Raw genomic sequence first — 16,297 nt, 5'->3', positions numbered from 1 at the left:
TGGTATCTCGATGTATTTATTCCGAGGCCGAGAAGTCGCTTGAACACTTGGTTGTAGGGGCGAGGGGGGCTTCAAATTATTGTACTATGTACTTAGGTTATTATGATCAAAATCATAGTATTTCACGGTTAACATGCCCTTCCTTGACTCTAAATTACATCTGATTATCAAATATCGCTGATCATCGTGGCCTCCCCGGCTCTTGCATTCACCACAACCCGCCCTCTTCCTTACTGAGGTCCCATTTCGGAATGCCCCAAGATATCATGACGAAAGAAAATGAAGTTGATTGTTGGAAATTTCTATGGACCTTAATTCATTCTTGTTTTGATTGAGCTATTTTCCAGTGAAAGGTAGTGATTACTGTCATGATGCTTTGATGGCTTAGGCATAAAATCACACTGGAACATGTCTTCCACAGGTACGTTGTATCTATCGTTCTCAGCTTCCACTTACGGTATCTAGTCAATGAGTCTTCAAATGTGCTCTTTGACTGTCGTTCTTTATGCTTGATAGTCTTGGTCTGTAAATACGTCTCAGTTTTCAAAGACACCTTCAGTACGGTCGCACTAGCAGTACCTGATTATATTTCTCTACATCTCGACTTTGAGGTCGCAGCAGCAGTGGCTTAATATCTCTTCTCCAACATACTTAAGCACTTGTTGGCAAATGCAGGGGTCCTTCTCGTATACGCTGGCCCTGGTGGTAATAACATGCAACACCATGTACCTGGAGCGTAGCATAGATTTCTAATGTCAAGTAAATTATCTTCCTCCATCGTGCCATCAAACCTTAAAGGCTGAAGGCTCTTGACAGGCGCAATAATGAAACCCTAGCGCTCTGCTTCGATGAAATCTCAGCCTCAGTCAAGCCCAGTGTGACCTCGTCGAGCGATATTAGAAACCTTTTCAGGCTCTGAACTGCATACAAAGGGGCCAACTCATATAGACTTTTTATTAAAGGGTCGAGAATGGTAACTTTGGGGGCCCTGCTGAGGATTCTAGACCGTCCAGGCCGCCTGGGCAGCCTCGCAGGATTCGCCTTACCTCTGCTTGCACCACTTGTAAAACACATCCAGCCAGTACCTAACTCTGGACTTGGCTGACCTGGAACTCACAAGACATCCACTTCACATGCATGGCTCCATTCCACAAGAGCCTGATGGACGAGGTTCACATGGCGTGAGGAGAAAGGGAGGGGGGTAAGAAGAAGAAAAGGACTGGACGGTGTTCCATGGCTAGGTAGTACATACATGAATAAAGTTTTCGGCGTCAGTTTCTTGCCAGTAATTAAGTAATAAATGAACTATAAACCTCGGGTTGGCAGCTCGGCAGGTGTGCCTTCCGTTGACATCTCAACCGCCATCCCTTCGTCTGATTTGAAACGTGCGTCCATCGGAGTAGCATCGGGCGCCGACTCCAACCCCAAATTCCTTCCCTGACGGCGGCGCATGACAGCAAAGCCCAGCCCCGCCACCAGCAGGCCCATTCCTGCCGCTGCCGCTATTGCGACGCCAGCCACTGCTCCATTACTCAAGCCGTTGCTGCCCTTTGACTTGCTGTCGTCAGACGACGTGTGGTCTGCCCCCGTTGTGTTTGTGGAAGAGACGCCCGTGGCTGTGGCCGTGCCGGCGTCTGATGCCGTAGCGCTCGCTGTTGCAGACCCCAGGGTCACAGTCGTCGCCGTGGAGCTCGACCCGCTGGTCTCAGCAGCCAAGGCCATGTATATGTTGATATACCCATACGCACCACATGCGACCTCTGAATTTCCAGGACACGCCGCGCTGCACGCGGTATCGGGGGCAGCGTACATGCTCATCGTCGAGACGGGTATAGTCTTGTCGCAGAGACACTGGCTCGTATCCTCGAGGCCAAAGGCGCCCGTGTAGCCCTCTAGTTGCCCGCACGAGTACTGACAGGACGACGGGCTGTTCCCGGGTTGACCCCAGAAGATCTTGCCCTCGAGGAGTCGGTCCGCGCCCGGGTCGAAGAAGCAGCCGACGTAGCTGTAGTTGGCCACAGCGCCTACTGTGGGAACAGAGCGGCGGAGAAGCTCCACGTTGTTGGCATGCCAGACCTGTGTTGGGGCTGGAGGCCGGGCAGTAGTTTTATGGGCGTCATGTCCGATTGTTGCTGATACAGGCGTTGAGCGAGGTGTGAAGTTTTGCGCGCTGGAGGCGATTATTTGCAAGGAAGACGAGATCAAGGCAATTAAGATGAGATCTTGATAAAAGCGGCAAGACAACGTGGGCTGCATGTTTTGGAAATATTAGTTTAGTGACCAAGAGGTTTATGACAAGGAGAAAGATTTTCAAGAGCCTGAAAAATCATGATGATTTCTCACTCCAGAGCCTTGCCTTTAAAGAGGTCTGGCCGTTTCAATCACTGCCTACAGTTTCCCCTGAGACCGCGGGCCGGAGGGGAACACAAGACTATAGTATGAGATTTCAGCTTTCCTAGGACGAAATTTGAAGGTTTCCCCGACTGCTACGTTGTCATCACTCCGAATCCTATGGACCCCACGGCACCATACTGCACCACTACCACTACATCTGACATTCATTTTCAATTGTCATTGGATATTATATCGAGGGCATATGTATGCAGGTTCAGTACCGTCAACAGTGGAAGACGTCAAGGTGGTCAAGCTTACAGGTTCCTGTCCTGGTTTTGCTTATTTCTAAGTTCTTAAGTGCTTACATTGTGTACCTCAGCGCCTAGAGTCAGAGCTGCCAGAGCTATGCGGTGATGTAATTACCCATGAGTAATCCAAACCAACTTTCCCCCCCGACACAGTGTATTGCAGACTGCGCCTTCTGCACACTATATTGGATCCTTTTATACAACATATCCAAGGCCTTTGATTATCCGAAATTCAACCCTAACCACGGCTGTCGCAACAGATCCATGGTCGACAGGCGCTCCTGGGGATCAATTCTCATGATCGCACGGAGAAACGACACGAAAAGCTTCCGGTTCTCCGCATCCAGGTCATCCATATAATCATCAGATTCCAGACTGGGAAGCTCGAGGGGAGGGGCTCCCTTGACGTAGCCAGCCTCGTCAAAATAAGTCTGCACCAGCTCAGCGTCCCCCTTTTCTAGAAGGGCTTTGGGGAATGGGCCGAAGTAGGTAACAATCTCATGGAGATGCTGCCTCAGGTCGTAGTGACCATCGGGCGGGCCCCGGCCGTCAAACATGCGCACACAGCGGAATACTTCAAGGAGGACGGCTCCGAGATTCCACCAGTCTGTGGTGGCATCCCAAGGTGCTTGGATGAGCACCTCGGGCGCGCGGAGGGTGACGGGCTGGATGAGCTCGCTAAGGTGGTTGTCGGCCCACGAGGAAACGCCCCAGTCGCCGAGGGCCACTTCAAAGTCCAGAAGAGATTGGCCAAGTTTGAAGTAGAACATCTTGAGAGACTGTGATGGCACCGGTGAATATGTGTCAGCAAGCCTGTCCTGCACCACAGATGGCAACTGCTTCAGATATTCCGATTCGATGAGCGAGGTGTCCATGAAGTTGACGAAGATATTGTCAGGCTTGATATCTGGAGCAAGCAGAGTCGTCAGTAGGTTTCTCCAAGCAACGAAAGGGAGCCTTTGATAGTAAGTCTTACCAGTATGGATGACGTTGCTATCATGGGCGTAGTCGAGACCGGCAAGAAGGTAAAAGGTGAATCGTCTCATGAGTGGATTCGGCACCATCGTCCTGTTGAAAAGCGTGCCGAAAGTCGTTAGTTTCTCGCCCATAAGCTCCAGAACTAACAATAAATGGGTGCCATTGGGTCCAGAATGCTCAAAATCGTCTACTAGATGGCAAATGTATCTATAGCCGACATGATTCCTGTCAGCATCGCGAAGGTGCCGCAGGATCTCTCGTTCGAAGATGTCCTTTTCGGTGCCATAGCAGTCGGCGCTCAACACCTTCAGAGCGTAGTATTTGGCCTCTTCCCTGTTTTATGAGCAGAAGATAAGTATTTACTCAGTTCCGTGTGATGGTTGAAGATGAGTATGGATAGAACTTACGGTGAAGATGTGTCCCTTACGAGCCACACCGTGGAATACAGGCCGTACCCCAGCTTGCTCAAGACGGTGTATTTTCCGTTGTAGATGTCCCCAATATAGACAGGATGGAAACCACCAGGCTTGTACACGCCATTAGCCTTCCTCTATATCCTGTTCGTTCTGCATGGGTGACTCCGAGAGGGCTGGCAGAGAATCTTGCACGTTTGCTTTGGGTTGTTGCTGCTCTTGTTGCACGACGGGCGCGCTCTCTGGATTTTGACCTGCTAGCACAGGATACGTAGGATCATTGGATGTAGACTCTTCGAAATTAGACATATTGTTCAGAGTGGAGTGTTAAGCTGCAGCCTGCAACGTGCTGCTACTCAGCCAATTTGGCCTCAGTCCGGTTAAACAAGGCACTTTCTGGGTTTCGAATATTCCCGGTCGGCCCCGCCACTGTCCATTCGCATTAATCCGTGACAAGGAATATTCACCAATTGAGCCCCAGGTTGCATCAACAGCATTTCGACCTCTTCAGCCCTCGGCAATCAACTTTTTATTTTCCTTTCTCCCCCATGTTTGAATAACCTCGCAGTCAAGAGTAATTTCACATTTGACATACGAGATTCACAGTAAATCCTTAGTCAAGAGCGATTCCACCTTGGACTGTAGTTACTGCTCCTGATATCACTCGCATCAGACATCCCTATTACCTCTTCTTCCTCTCTGGTTAGCACCCTACTCAGCGCAAGCTCCTCCACCAAGCGATAATAGTCTTCAATACTGTGATTTGGCACTACGGACCACACGGACCCTGAAGTTTCGTTCGAGGCCGATAAGTTCTCGGCGCAATTCCTCGGCGGCCATCTGGAGGATCTGGTCAAAAGCATGTGTCCCATTATCATCCTGCGCAAGCCACTCCTCCTCATCGCTCTTCCAAAGCAGCCCCGGGCCTTGCACCTCGTCGATCTCGCACCGCAACAATACGCTTTCATCGCCAGTCGAAGCCAGCATCTCGGGCTGCGGGTCAGCAACGATGTACAACGTCTCCACACATGACCAGGATATGAACAAGTCTGTCAGGCATCTCCAATGATCTTCTTTCTGTCGGAACAAAGCCTCAGGCACAGCAAGGCGAGTAACTGCGCAGTGCGAGCCGTAAATCCGGTCTATGCGGTCCCAGCCCAAGTCATATGGCAGCTCGGATTCCTCGCCAAGGAAGGTATCCCAATCGTCCACTGTTACATAAATGGCGTCGGACTCTGGCTTGAAGGGGCGTACGAGCATCATCAAGCTGTCCTTCTCGACTATGCGCGTGTCTGGGGCCTGCTTCGCAGCCCAAGCGAGGGCAACGTCACGGGCTTCACTATTGACGAATAGCAAGGTGATATTGAGTTGAGAGTCGCCTAGGAGGGCATAGCAGAACTCCAGTACCCAGTTGTCATTCTCGTCCCCGGTTGGAGTATACCCGTATTCAGATTCCGTCAAGAGTCGATGCCTCCAACAACCCCGCTTGTACATGTATAGAGCTGGTCCAATATTATCAGGCAGGGCGTTTTGCCATATCTGGATGCGCAGCTCAACCGGGAGGTTTGGAAAGAGTGGAAAGCCAGGAGGAGAAGTGTTGACTCTTGATACCACACCAAAAGCGCTGGACTCCTCTGGTGGCACTGCCCGTGCCTGGTTCCTTGACATCTGGAGCTAGCTATTGAAGGCTGTACCGCATGTGTGTGCCAAAACTTATGGTTGAGAAGGAGGGGTTTCATGAAATATAGCGAGTATGTTGGCAACGATTTCAGAGTTGACGTGGCATTAACGTCATTATCTGAGATAGGACACAAGGGGCGAAACGAGACACTTACATATATACTGTGTATGAAAAGAAAATGAATAGTGCTGCCTGAAGCTAAATTTCCGTCTTAATCGAGTGATTGGCAGGGTTAGGGTTCAATACTGCTTCAAAACTTGTCAGGCGAGCTTCACCTGAACACTGTCGCCTTTGCTGCTAACCTGCTCGTTTCTGATGATTTTCACTCCAAAATTGCATCTGCCTGCACATACCTTAAGTAGAAAATTACGGCAAGGACTCCCAGGGCAACCCAGGCCAAGATTGTGGCTAAGCGAAATGGGTGGCAACAACTACTCCTGACAACAAAGATGCGAGTGCTATTACCTACCTTGGAACATGATTTCCATATCAGGTTGTCCCGCCAAGAAGAGGGAGAGGACTAGCATCATCATCTTTACGAATGTATTCATATTGGTGATGGACATGATGCCTGAGTACCCGCCTGCAAAACCCTATCACTGTAATTAGCAATCCGGCCTCAGTACCTTTTTGACAGCTCTGGGTCACTTCTATTATGCCACTCAGTGCTGAGGTTTAGCACTCCAGCACAAAATGCACGTTCTCCTACACTCTTCGACAATATCGTTAATCCTCTTGACTGTTATGTACTTGTCTAGCCACAATTCCAGATCTCCAAGGTTCTGCATAGAGCTATGCTCCTTTGTCTCAGGATATGATATAGCAGGGCCCTGTCTATCATGAAGCATGAACAGATATAACTTGGCAGTATCGGATGTCTAAGTGCCTGAGATAATATTTCGAGTGAGAGCTGTCAAAGAGAAAGCCACCTATGTACACATGCTGAGTCGTAGCTTAATGCAGCGTAACGACCGCACTCTGCAGGATCAACTATAAGCTTGACCGGAGAACCAGGGTTGCCAATGCTGATGATCCTCTTCGGCATGACGACCTCGCAGTCTGCTTCGGCGCATAGGTTTCCTTGATGCCTTGTGCGGCAAATTCTAGCATGCCTCAGGACGAAGTTTACCGCATTCTCCATACTGACCTCTTCCTTGAAAGGAGGAAGTAGTCTTAATGAAGGTAGGCTAACAGGAGGCTATTATGGCGATCGTGAGCAGCCATCCACCAGCCAAGATTCGCTGCTGAGCATCGAGCTTACCGTTATTCTTGAATACATGAGGTAGTGAAAAACTACCGTTCTGAAGCTTTGGTATGCATCATAAATCTGCAAGTAGGCCATGACACCAAGTGTCTCATTCGCAGCTTGAGGCCATCTGAGTTTCAATAGAGTGATTGTGTGGCGCTCAGGAGCCTGATTCATGCCTTGACACTCTAGGTCCCCAAAGTAGGTGCTCGTCGATTCCAGCAGGCTGCAGAATTCGCACTTCGGCCTGAGGTCGTCGAATTGAATTGCTTCTAATTCATTCTTAGTGGCATCTAAGTTGTTGCATATCCCGCACTTTCGAGCGGGCGCCTCCGGCCCAAGCACCGCATCCATGAACGAATCAGCGCGGCAACCAATACGGCGTGATGAGTTATGCCCGACTAATCCGACGTCTGTTATCTGGAATGTGATTTCGGGAATATCGAGGAGGCAGCCGTATTTGTATGTTGTGATGTGGCGCGTTGAACAACAAAGGAATATGATGTGCGTCCAGCCGAGGGTCATTAGCTTGAATGGCTGTTGCTACACAGCCTACCTACTTACCACGGCGTGTGGACGTATCTAGCTCCTTCCTTCTTACCCATGCCGCACAACGATTTGGGGGGCTTTGCGAAGGTCCAGAACGGACATGCACTTGTCAAACTGGAAAAAACCTACTTCTCTCTTCAGTGTAGGTACTTAGTGACCTTGTGTTGCAGCCGACCGGAGCACCAAGAGCACACCATAGACGCAGCTCCAGGGAACGGGTTTCTGTGCCCAGCAGGGGGCGATGAAAACATGAACATCAAATTTCTCTTTGAAGATGAATTCTGTTCACTATCTCGTCTTGATATGATGTTATAGCTTTTCATTCAAACGTTAATTGGCCAAATCAAAAGTGGGGTGGGTGCCCTGGGCACTTGAAGTAGGAATAAGGATAGTATTTGATATCCAGTACCACCTCGTAGGCAACCAGGCATACACACACACACACACACACACACAAGACAGAAATAAAGACGTACTCCGGTCCATTTTCTTTTTGTCTATGGTCTACTCCCGGCCCCCGCAACTCACAATTTCCCAACCCCAGGACTTACTCATCCTCCTCTTCAACTGCCTCGACTTGGGCTTCATCTTCCTCCTCGTCCAGGCCACCAGCGGGCACCTCGTAGAGGCGCAGAATGCTCTTGTTGGGGTCCTTGACAAGGACGTACTTGGAGTCGGCGCCCCCGGTCTTGAGGATAAAGTCACAGATAGTGCGCACGATACCCCAGCCGTTGGACAGGGACAGGTTCATCTGGTTAGCAAAGTCCCGTGGCTTCCAGCCTATGACGCCCAGGATGACATGCTTGTCGTTGGCCTTGGGGTTGGCTCGAGAGACGAAACTAGAGAAAGGGGTCAGTCGTGTAATTGCAGTGGGGGCATAGTTGTTGAAGGATGATGTGGAGCAGAAGGGAAGAGCATGAAATGGTGTTGGTGTAAGGAAGGAAAGAACACCCGAGACTCACCCAATCTTCATAGCATCCGCCTTGGCCAGGATGCTCTGCACGGTCCACCGCGCGAGCTTGCACGAGTTGTTCTTCATCTCGGTCGCAACGACCGCGCCGCGCTGCGAGACCAGCTTGCTGCGCCAGTCAAGAGCGCCGCCGCTTCCCTGCGCCTTGTTGTCGAACTCGTTGAGCGCGTGCACGGTAAGGAACTGGTCCTCGCCGTTGATGGCGTTCTTCTGCACAGCGTCGATCTCCGCGCGGACCACCAGGTACACGGGATCCTCGTCGTTGGTCGACAGGTCGAACTTGCGGTACTTGTACACCTTGGAGGCCGGCGGCTCTGTCTCGTGGGCGGCATCGTAGAAGGGGTTGCCGTGGGCCATCTCCACCTTGTTGGACTGGTTCTCGAGCACCACCTGGTTGGCGAAGTTGTGGTTGATGTAGGTGGCCTCCTCGGCCAGCGCGGCAGGCTGGTTGATGCTCTCCTTGGATCCCTCGGATGCCTCAAGCGGGGCGTCGTAGGCGTTCTCGTTGACCGTCACCATGTCTAGCGCGGCGTTATCGCGCTTGTCGAGGAAGACCTTGTTGCCCTGCTTGACGATGACAATGTCCCACGGGTAGACGGACCGCGGCGCGCACATGAGCATGGACAGTACACTGTCGGTCGCGAAGATGGTTGCCTCGTCCTTGTCGGCCAGCTCCTGGATGACAGGGTCTGACGAGGTGGTGACGTTGTAGGCGGCGCGGTCGAGCAGGTTGAGCTTCTTCTCGGCGGTCTTGACAGGCTGCTTGTCGTAGCTGCGGTCGTAGTAGTAGACGAAGCCGTAGCTGTCGACGTCCTCGCCCTCATCGGCGTCAAGGTTCAGCTTGCCCAGGCGGTTAAAGTCAATCTCCTCCAGCAGCTTCCAGTCAGGACGGATGTTGATCGAAGCATCGCGGTTCCGCTGAGGCTTGTCATAATCCTTCCACCCAAAGCGGCGGCCACCACGACCGCCACCTTGGTTGTTGCGTCCACCGCGCGCACCATCGTAGCCGCCCCGTCCCGTACGGCTCTGCTGTTGCCGTCCTCCACCGCGTCCGTCCTGGCGAGCACCACCTCGCTGGCCGCGGGTGCCACGTGTAAAGACGGCGCCGCGGCCGAAACGAGTCTTGGGGGCGTCGCGGGTATTGGAGACGACAGAGAAAGAGGCTTCATCCTGCTCGACGGCGGGGGCGGCAAAGATGGAGGCAGAGTTGAAGCCGTAGGTCTGTTGGTCTGTGGACGATGGGTTCAAGTCAGCATAAAGAAATGTTTCCTCCCCCAAGCAGAATTGCGTCGCAGTATGGTCGACGCTGAGAGCAGCGCACCTCGGTAATTTCTATTGTACTGATTCCGTCCACCCCGTCCATCCCGCCCGTCCTTTCCATCGGCGGTCCAGTCAGCCATACGGCCCAACTTGTCGCCCTTGGAAAAAGGTGCGTACGGCACGCCGTCGAGGGTGGTCTCGGTGGTGATGGTAGGTCCCCATCCATCGCCGTCAGGCAGCGCCGAGATGAGGTCGGCGATCGAGGAAGTCATATTTGCCCGTATTCGTGACCGTAATAAAAAGGTCGTACTTCGATTTCGGGTGTCGGGATGAGAAGGTTGCGTTGGTTGTGATCGAGCCACAAAAGGGTCGAAGTACGGTGGCTCGTTTCGTTCTGATTGTTCTCCCAGCTGGTTTGGGAGATTCGAGCCAAAAATCGAACTTTTGGTGGGGTTGGCGCCTAGTGGGGCGAATGGAAAAGCTTGGACCACCTCCCGGCAAAGGGTAGGGTTAGGGGTCTGAAAATGATCACGGCGCAGCCAACAAGACCACTTCCACCCTGGAAAATATCAAGCTGGTTTGTAAAATGAACAATGACTACGGTACTATATCTGCTGGGCAAGCCACCACTGTCTTCACTACAGCCTATTTGCATGACTTCTATTTGCACGACCCTCTTATGGGTGTGACTAGTATGTTAACCATGGGAACTTTGGAACTAGCCTTGGGTATGGTTCAAAACGCGAGAATTTTCATGATGTTACACATGGCCATTTTTATCATTAAAGCGTATTATTCAAACAGAAATCTGTGCAGTCATGTCTCTAGCATAAGCTGCGGGTATGAGGGTACAATGTGCTTTTTCATAAGCTGTGAGTGTGCAACAAGAAGAACAACCAGGTATCGCGCCGCTGTCTATACAGTCAAGAAAAAAGTGATCAAAAGTGAAAGCAAAACTGACTTCCTCATACCCTTCTTTTCTGATCTGATGGATGTCGCTCCTCATCTCTTATCCATCATCTATGCAGTAGGCTTCTCCTCAGTCTTTTCATCAGGGCCGTTGCTGTCATCAGCACTCTCCGCCCTCAGCTTCTCGCCGCCCAACACACCGCCCGACGCCGTGTTAGAGCTCGTGCGCTGGAAGTAGTCGTGCGCCTCCTGGCTGAAGTCGTTGTCCATGATCGCGGGCTCGCCCTTGACCTCCTTCTCCCGCCTCTCCGCCTCCTGCAACTCCCAGTCCTTGCGCAGGTCCGTGACCTTCTGCTGGAGGTCAAGCTCCGGGTTGTAGTGCTTACCGACGCCGCGCATGCGCTCCCACAGACTCAGATGCTTAGGGTGCACTGCGATGCCATGGTACTGATCCTCCTTCCCGGCGAGAATGTACTGCCACCGGCGCTCCTGCTCCTTGAGGTCGAGACCGGTCGTGTCGGGGAGCCACAGATAGGTGACCAGCATGCCCGCCAGACCAAACCATGGCACGACGTAAAAGCGCATCTGCGTGTCGATGTAGTTGTAGAGAATGGCAGCCAGCAGAGCACCAGCCTTGCCGACACAGGCAGAAAACCCGTGGGCAGAGGCGCGGACCGGCGTCGGGAAGACCTCGCCAGCGACGAGGAAGGTAACGGCGTTGGGGCCGAACTGGTTGAAGAAGGACGACAGATAGTACATGGCCTGGAACGAGTGGATACCGTCGGTAGAAGAGTAGTACTTGTACTTGAAGGCGGGGATGACGAAGCACAGGAAGCACGCCAGGAAGCCGACCTGCTGCATGGTCTTGCGGCCGTACAACTTGTTGTCGATCAGCAGCGAGGCCAGGTAGTAGCCCGCCAGCGCCACGATGATGTTGTAAAGGTTCCACACCCAAGTGGTCATGATCGAACTCGAGTTGTCGGTCACGACCTCGATGAAGGAGGACTGGAACAGCTTGTTGCCGTAGAAAAAGACATCGTTGCAAAACCAGGCGCCAGCAGTGGCGATGATGCGGCCGCCAAAGTACTTGAACGTCAGGCGCAGCGAGTTGATGTCGTAACCCGTCACGTTGGCCTTCTTCTTGGCGATCTGCAGCTGGCGGGAGGCATAAGGCATCTTGTAGGCACGATAGTAGGCAAGCCACAGGGTGCCCACGGCAGGGATAGCGAACGACAGGCGGAAGACGACCTGGGTGCTCTCGGTGCCGTATGGTGGGCTGCCGTCACCGTGGTGGAAGATGAGCAGCAGGACGATCAGCAGCGCCTGGTTGGCAAGCTGACCCCAGCCCTGCATCAGGAAGGCGGAGGTGACCTTGCGGCCACGGTGCAGACGATCCTCGCGAGTCGAGACCTTGCCAGCTCCCACCGCGTTCTCCATGGACGACGTGGCGGTCATAGGGTACTCACCGCCGACACCGAAAGAGTAGATGAACAGCGACCAGGCATAGCAGATTACCCAGCCCTCCAGGCTGGTGCCCCAAGACGCAGTCAGCATGATGAGACCGAGGACCATGATGAGAGCATCCTGGATCAGACCCCATCGACGACCAACCCAGTCACCGATAAGCTACAACGGAGGAAGAAGAAAAAAGGTCAGCAAAAGTTACTATTGGCTTTGTGTTGTATATTCTCCGCACGAGATTTTCTGGCGGCAATGGGGTTACTTACACCAACAGCGACCTGGCCGCACATAATACCGATGATCTCCAGGTATGTGACGGCAGCAATCCAATTGATGTTGCACTCTCCATCAACGGTCTTAGTGCCCCAGCATTCCTTCCAATTGTCCGTCTTGGCGAAATATGAGCTCAGGTTTCCGATGGAGAACAGGACGTAGCCCTCAAGACCGAGACCAGCACCAGGCAGGATCGCATTGTGCCAGTACCAGCTGAGGGGGCTCAGGGGATCCTTCTTGAACATGCGGCCAATTGTGGACAGCTCCTTTTTGGCCTCCGCGCTATCGACCTGGTGGACGAAAGAGATGCGCTGCTTCCACGGCAAGTCGGCCCAGTAGACACCCTCCGGGGTATAGGAGTCATCTGGGTGGGTGAGGTAGCCGAAGATCTCGCGCTCCTCCTGGGAAGTCAAGCCATGGTGTGTTGGGAATTGATATGTCTCGTCGCCGGTCGCCGGGCCGTGAGGCACGGGGATCTGGCCGACCGACGGCGGGTGGTGTCGTTCGTGCTCGAGATACTGCGACATCTCTGCAATGTGTATAAGGAGATGTGGTATAGAGAGGATGTTTGTGTGTGTATGTGTGTGAAGGGCTTACTGAAAAGCCTCACAAAGTGCGGGAGAACGAGGGCGATGGAGGCCGCACAGGAATTGTTGTGTTTCCTTGCAGAGCTCGAGAAAGAGGACGCAAGATGATGTGAGATGGAGGAGGAGGAGACAGCCTTTTAAGAGAGACTGGGCTGGCAGGTGGTATAGCAGAAAAATGCAGCCACTGCGGCTTCCACAATTCGATGATCCTGGAGGTGTGCGTGGGCCTGTCGAGCCTGCTAGTCCTGCGAGGTTAAAGATCACAGCACAGGGGGGCGGGGATCCCACCGGTGGTGGGCGGGGCAAGACGACTAAAAAAAAAATCGACAATTATGGGGACGCCGCCGGTCGGAGAGCTGGCTAGATCGAGAGGAGTGCCGCCACGAAGGCGAGACCAGAGATGTGGAGACCTTGTGACTGGGGAACACGATGCGTGTGTAGGAGAAGGCGTTGGTCAGGTGGGAAAGTCTGAAAAGATCTCTCGGTCAACGAGGCTGATCGATCGAAAGGAAAAGTGAATGGGCGTGGGATTGAAGGGCCTATCGTAGAAGAAGAGAAGGGTGGGAAGAAATGCTAAGATGGGATCTAGAAACAGAGTTCGGAAGGCCGGAGAGGGACAAGTGGACAAAAAGTGATGTCGATTTGAGCCTAAGCATGAGCACAGCCAGACCGAAGGAGAAATGGGAGGGAAGGAAGGGGAGAACAAAAAAATTCCATGAAAACAAGTCTCAAAAAAAATCAACCAACGGCCGTCTCCGAAGCGTGCCTACCTTAGGGACGAAAACATGAGAAATGTGCTAAAACGTCTTCAGCATAGTACATAGTTTTACCGCATGTAGCTGTTGCTAGGAGCGACATGGTGGCTGGCACTCATAACCACCAAGCTCTGCTGAGAGGTTAAGCTTTTTAGTAAGACGATCACAGATGTACTTAGCAAATATACATGAAATTCATGCTGCCATCATAATAGCCTGTTTGTATGCATGGCAGCATTATGCATCATGGCTCATCGTCGGTGTCCCCTTCTAGGAGCCGTAGCGCCTGGTGCAGGTGGAGGTGGATGGATCAAGGCTGATGTTGAAGCTTATCTTCTCAGCTGGTCTGGAATGCTTTGGCCAGCTCGATCATGTAACAGGTTCTTCCTTTTTCAGTTGCCATATGCAATATATCCTGTCAATGTGGCACGCTGCCGAGAAACGTGCTCTCAATGGACAGTTGCTCTGGCCCAATGGTCTTCGATGGGGTCTAACCCGGCCCGAAGGATCACCAAGTGCCCCCCACCCACCAGGATTTGATAGTCCTACTACCACTGCGTACATACTATTAGTAGTATGGTCAACATGTACAAACAAACAAACAGAATCTGGACGTCAGAACGTTCACCCTCCTTCAGAACGCATTCGGTTGGTTTCAGTCAGCCCCAACATCTTGGTAAGTCCGCAGCATCCGGGGCCCACCAGCACCTGAGTGCGAGGTAGTAGCAGCCTGCTTGAGACATGGTTGGCTGCATCACGATCCAACATCCACCTGCCTTCGAGGGTTGGTGGACGTGGCTTGCTTGAACTGCCTCAATGACTGCCTGCCATGGCTTTCCTGGGCTGCCTGGGCAGCACGGAAGGAAAGAAGCGTGACCTCATACCACAGTAATAAGCTTGCTGAGGCACCAGATTGTGGAATGATTGTTCTTCTCGACGGCTTGACGTAAAGGCCCCGCACGTGGAGGTTTTGTCGGAGGTGACCTCGCTGATCTCTCGTATAAATTTGGTGAATGTGTGTGTCGATAGTATGGAAAACAGGAAGAAGAAAAGAAAAGGGTGGATACTGGCCACTTACGGCTCAAACCTGCGAATCTGGAGGTACCAGCGTGCTATGCCCCTCTGTCTACACAATATTTTTCCAAACGAGGGCCCCCCCTGGTCCCTTTCCTGCGCCTCCCGCATGCCCTGTCTGCAATTCTTGCCTCTTCTGGCTGCGGCTAAGAGAAAGTGTGCATCCCTGGTGGGTCTCTAAAAAAAAGGACCTCGGGAGTGGGGGCCCTGACAGGGTGGGCCATAGTTTCCCCCATATTCAGGAAGCCAATTAAAGCTCGCGACATCCCACACGTGCGACAACGACAGGACGTCCGCTCTTCTCCACTCTTGACTTCATGCTTGCTCTCTACCGCCTCACCCTCTTTGTCTATTGATGCTCACGCATCAGCACCACACGCACAAGCACGCATACACACACTAGTACTGCTTCCCGTATGAACTATAGTACGGGTACGGATGCACCTCTTCGTTTCAGCTACTCCGAGGACCGAGAGGGCGAGAGAAAGAAATGCTTGCCCAGGCGCCAAGCTCGACTCCCCGCGAAAAAACGCACGCCGGATATCAGACCGATCACATCTTCACAGCTCTGCCAAGGGGCCACAAAGCTTGACGATGAGCCGCAACATACCTGATTTGACCTAGGTCGACGACATCGTGCAGGTCTACAACTTCCGCGGCCCGTTTTCAGCGACGTTCCGTCGTCCCTAACCGTCACGAAGCTCCCATCACTGCTCGCCGCTGAACTTTTGTCGGCTGTCAAGTTGGCCTCCACGGGGCCGTCGTCTCCCCGTGCCATACCAACTCTAGAGCAATCCTTGTCTCACTAGATATTGCAACAAGATACCGACGCATCAGGTGCTTCACCGAGGCCACGTTTTTCGGCGTAACTTCGCTCTAAGACACAACCGCCAGACTAAGCACCAACGACCTCGACTATTTTATATCCACCCCGCGCGTCTCACCAGATGACAGTGGCCAGAGCTGGACCGAGCTCGGTTAGGTCACCGAACACTCGGGTCTCGTGGAAAATGCGAACTCCCCTGGAGAAGGGGTCCCTGTCATATTTTACTGTCTGGTCAGGGACTACTGCAATGGCAGGCATCGGAATACGGACGCAACGTGGGCGTTGCATCCTGCATTGGCTTATTGCCCCGACGGGGATGGGTATTGTCATGCGCCATCCCTCCTGGTTCTCGTCGACCTTCTGTCAATTCTTTGAAAAACAGCGAAGCACATTCGCCCAACGGCTCTGGAACCCTCGCACTGATTTCATGGGCGCGCACAAGGTCACGACCGCAGCCTTCCGTGCCTCGTTTCCTGCATTTCATTGGACCACCGCAGTATTTACTCTCCTCCGCAAACACCCGAGCTTTCGACCTGGGGCTGAACGGGTCAGCTCTTTGTGCGGCCTCTAGTTGTCTTGTCTGTAATTCTGGACCCAACAGAATATTGCGCGGCAGCGCTCTTTCGATCCTAACACTTGCATCTTGCATTAGTGTGTACCGAGAGCCACAGAC

General features: G+C 52.6%; 5 protein-coding genes across 5 annotated transcripts; all 5 read right to left on the bottom strand.

Annotated features, from left to right (window-relative positions):
* Nucleotides 1–316: 316 nt before the first annotated feature.
* M406DRAFT_72086 (uncharacterized protein) lies at nt 317–2,256 on the bottom strand (the record flags this gene model as incomplete). Its single annotated transcript, XM_040925519.1, has 6 exons — nt 317–336; nt 457–461; nt 652–729; nt 1,047–1,106; nt 1,253–1,278; nt 1,360–2,256. The coding sequence occupies 6 exons, from the start codon at nt 2,254–2,256 to the stop codon at nt 317–319; spliced, it is 1,086 nt and encodes a 361-aa protein (XP_040780098.1).
* A 607-nt stretch (nt 2,257–2,863) lies between these two features.
* M406DRAFT_337423 (kinase-like protein) lies at nt 2,864–4,342 on the bottom strand (the record flags this gene model as incomplete). The annotated part of the gene is made up of 4 exons (XM_040921251.1): nt 2,864–3,549; nt 3,619–3,953; nt 4,028–4,170; nt 4,229–4,342. 4 exons carry the CDS (start codon nt 4,340–4,342, stop codon nt 2,864–2,866), a joined length of 1,278 nt encoding a protein of 425 aa, XP_040780097.1.
* A 594-nt stretch (nt 4,343–4,936) lies between these two features.
* Nucleotides 4,937–5,614, bottom strand: M406DRAFT_28429 (uncharacterized protein; the record flags this gene model as incomplete). The annotated part of the gene is made up of 1 exon (XM_040918555.1): nt 4,937–5,614. A coding segment is annotated over one exon (678 nt), but the record flags the coding sequence as incomplete, so codon positions are not given.
* A 2,146-nt stretch (nt 5,615–7,760) lies between these two features.
* On the bottom strand, nt 7,761–10,011 carry M406DRAFT_287232 (translation initiation factor eIF-3, subunit D; the record flags this gene model as incomplete). The annotated part of the gene is made up of 3 exons (XM_040918723.1): nt 7,761–8,348; nt 8,472–9,708; nt 9,801–10,011. 3 exons carry the CDS (start codon nt 10,009–10,011, stop codon nt 8,057–8,059), a joined length of 1,740 nt encoding a protein of 579 aa, XP_040780095.1. The 3' UTR covers nt 7,761–8,056.
* Nucleotides 10,012–10,494: 483 nt separating this feature from the next.
* On the bottom strand, nt 10,495–13,599 carry M406DRAFT_287230 (uncharacterized protein). Its single transcript, XM_040918722.1, has 2 exons — nt 12,376–13,599; nt 10,495–12,274 (listed from the first exon to the last, which is right to left on the bottom strand). The coding sequence occupies exons 1-2, from the start codon at nt 12,907–12,909 to the stop codon at nt 10,760–10,762; spliced, it is 2,049 nt and encodes a 682-aa protein (XP_040780094.1). The 5' UTR covers nt 12,910–13,599; the 3' UTR covers nt 10,495–10,759.
* Nucleotides 13,600–16,297: the final 2,698 nt, after the last annotated feature.

The sequence above is a fragment of the Cryphonectria parasitica genome (assembly GCF_011745365.1).
Source record: "Cryphonectria parasitica EP155 unplaced genomic scaffold M406scaffold_2, whole genome shotgun sequence".
In the NCBI taxonomy this organism is placed as follows: Eukaryota; Fungi; Ascomycota; class Sordariomycetes; order Diaporthales; family Cryphonectriaceae; genus Cryphonectria; species Cryphonectria parasitica.
Note: the sequence above shows the minus strand (reverse complement) of the source record. Positions and strands in the feature narration are given on the sequence as shown.

Coding starts and splice junctions, on each gene's coding strand:
- M406DRAFT_287230 (XM_040918722.1), bottom strand. CDS start 12,909: ATGTCGCAGTATCTCGAGCACGAACGACACCACCCGCCGTCGGTCGGC. Junction 12,275..12,375: donor GCGGCCAGGTCGCTGTTGGT/GTAAGTAACCCC, acceptor CCTCCGTTGTAG/CTTATCGGTGACTGGGTTGG.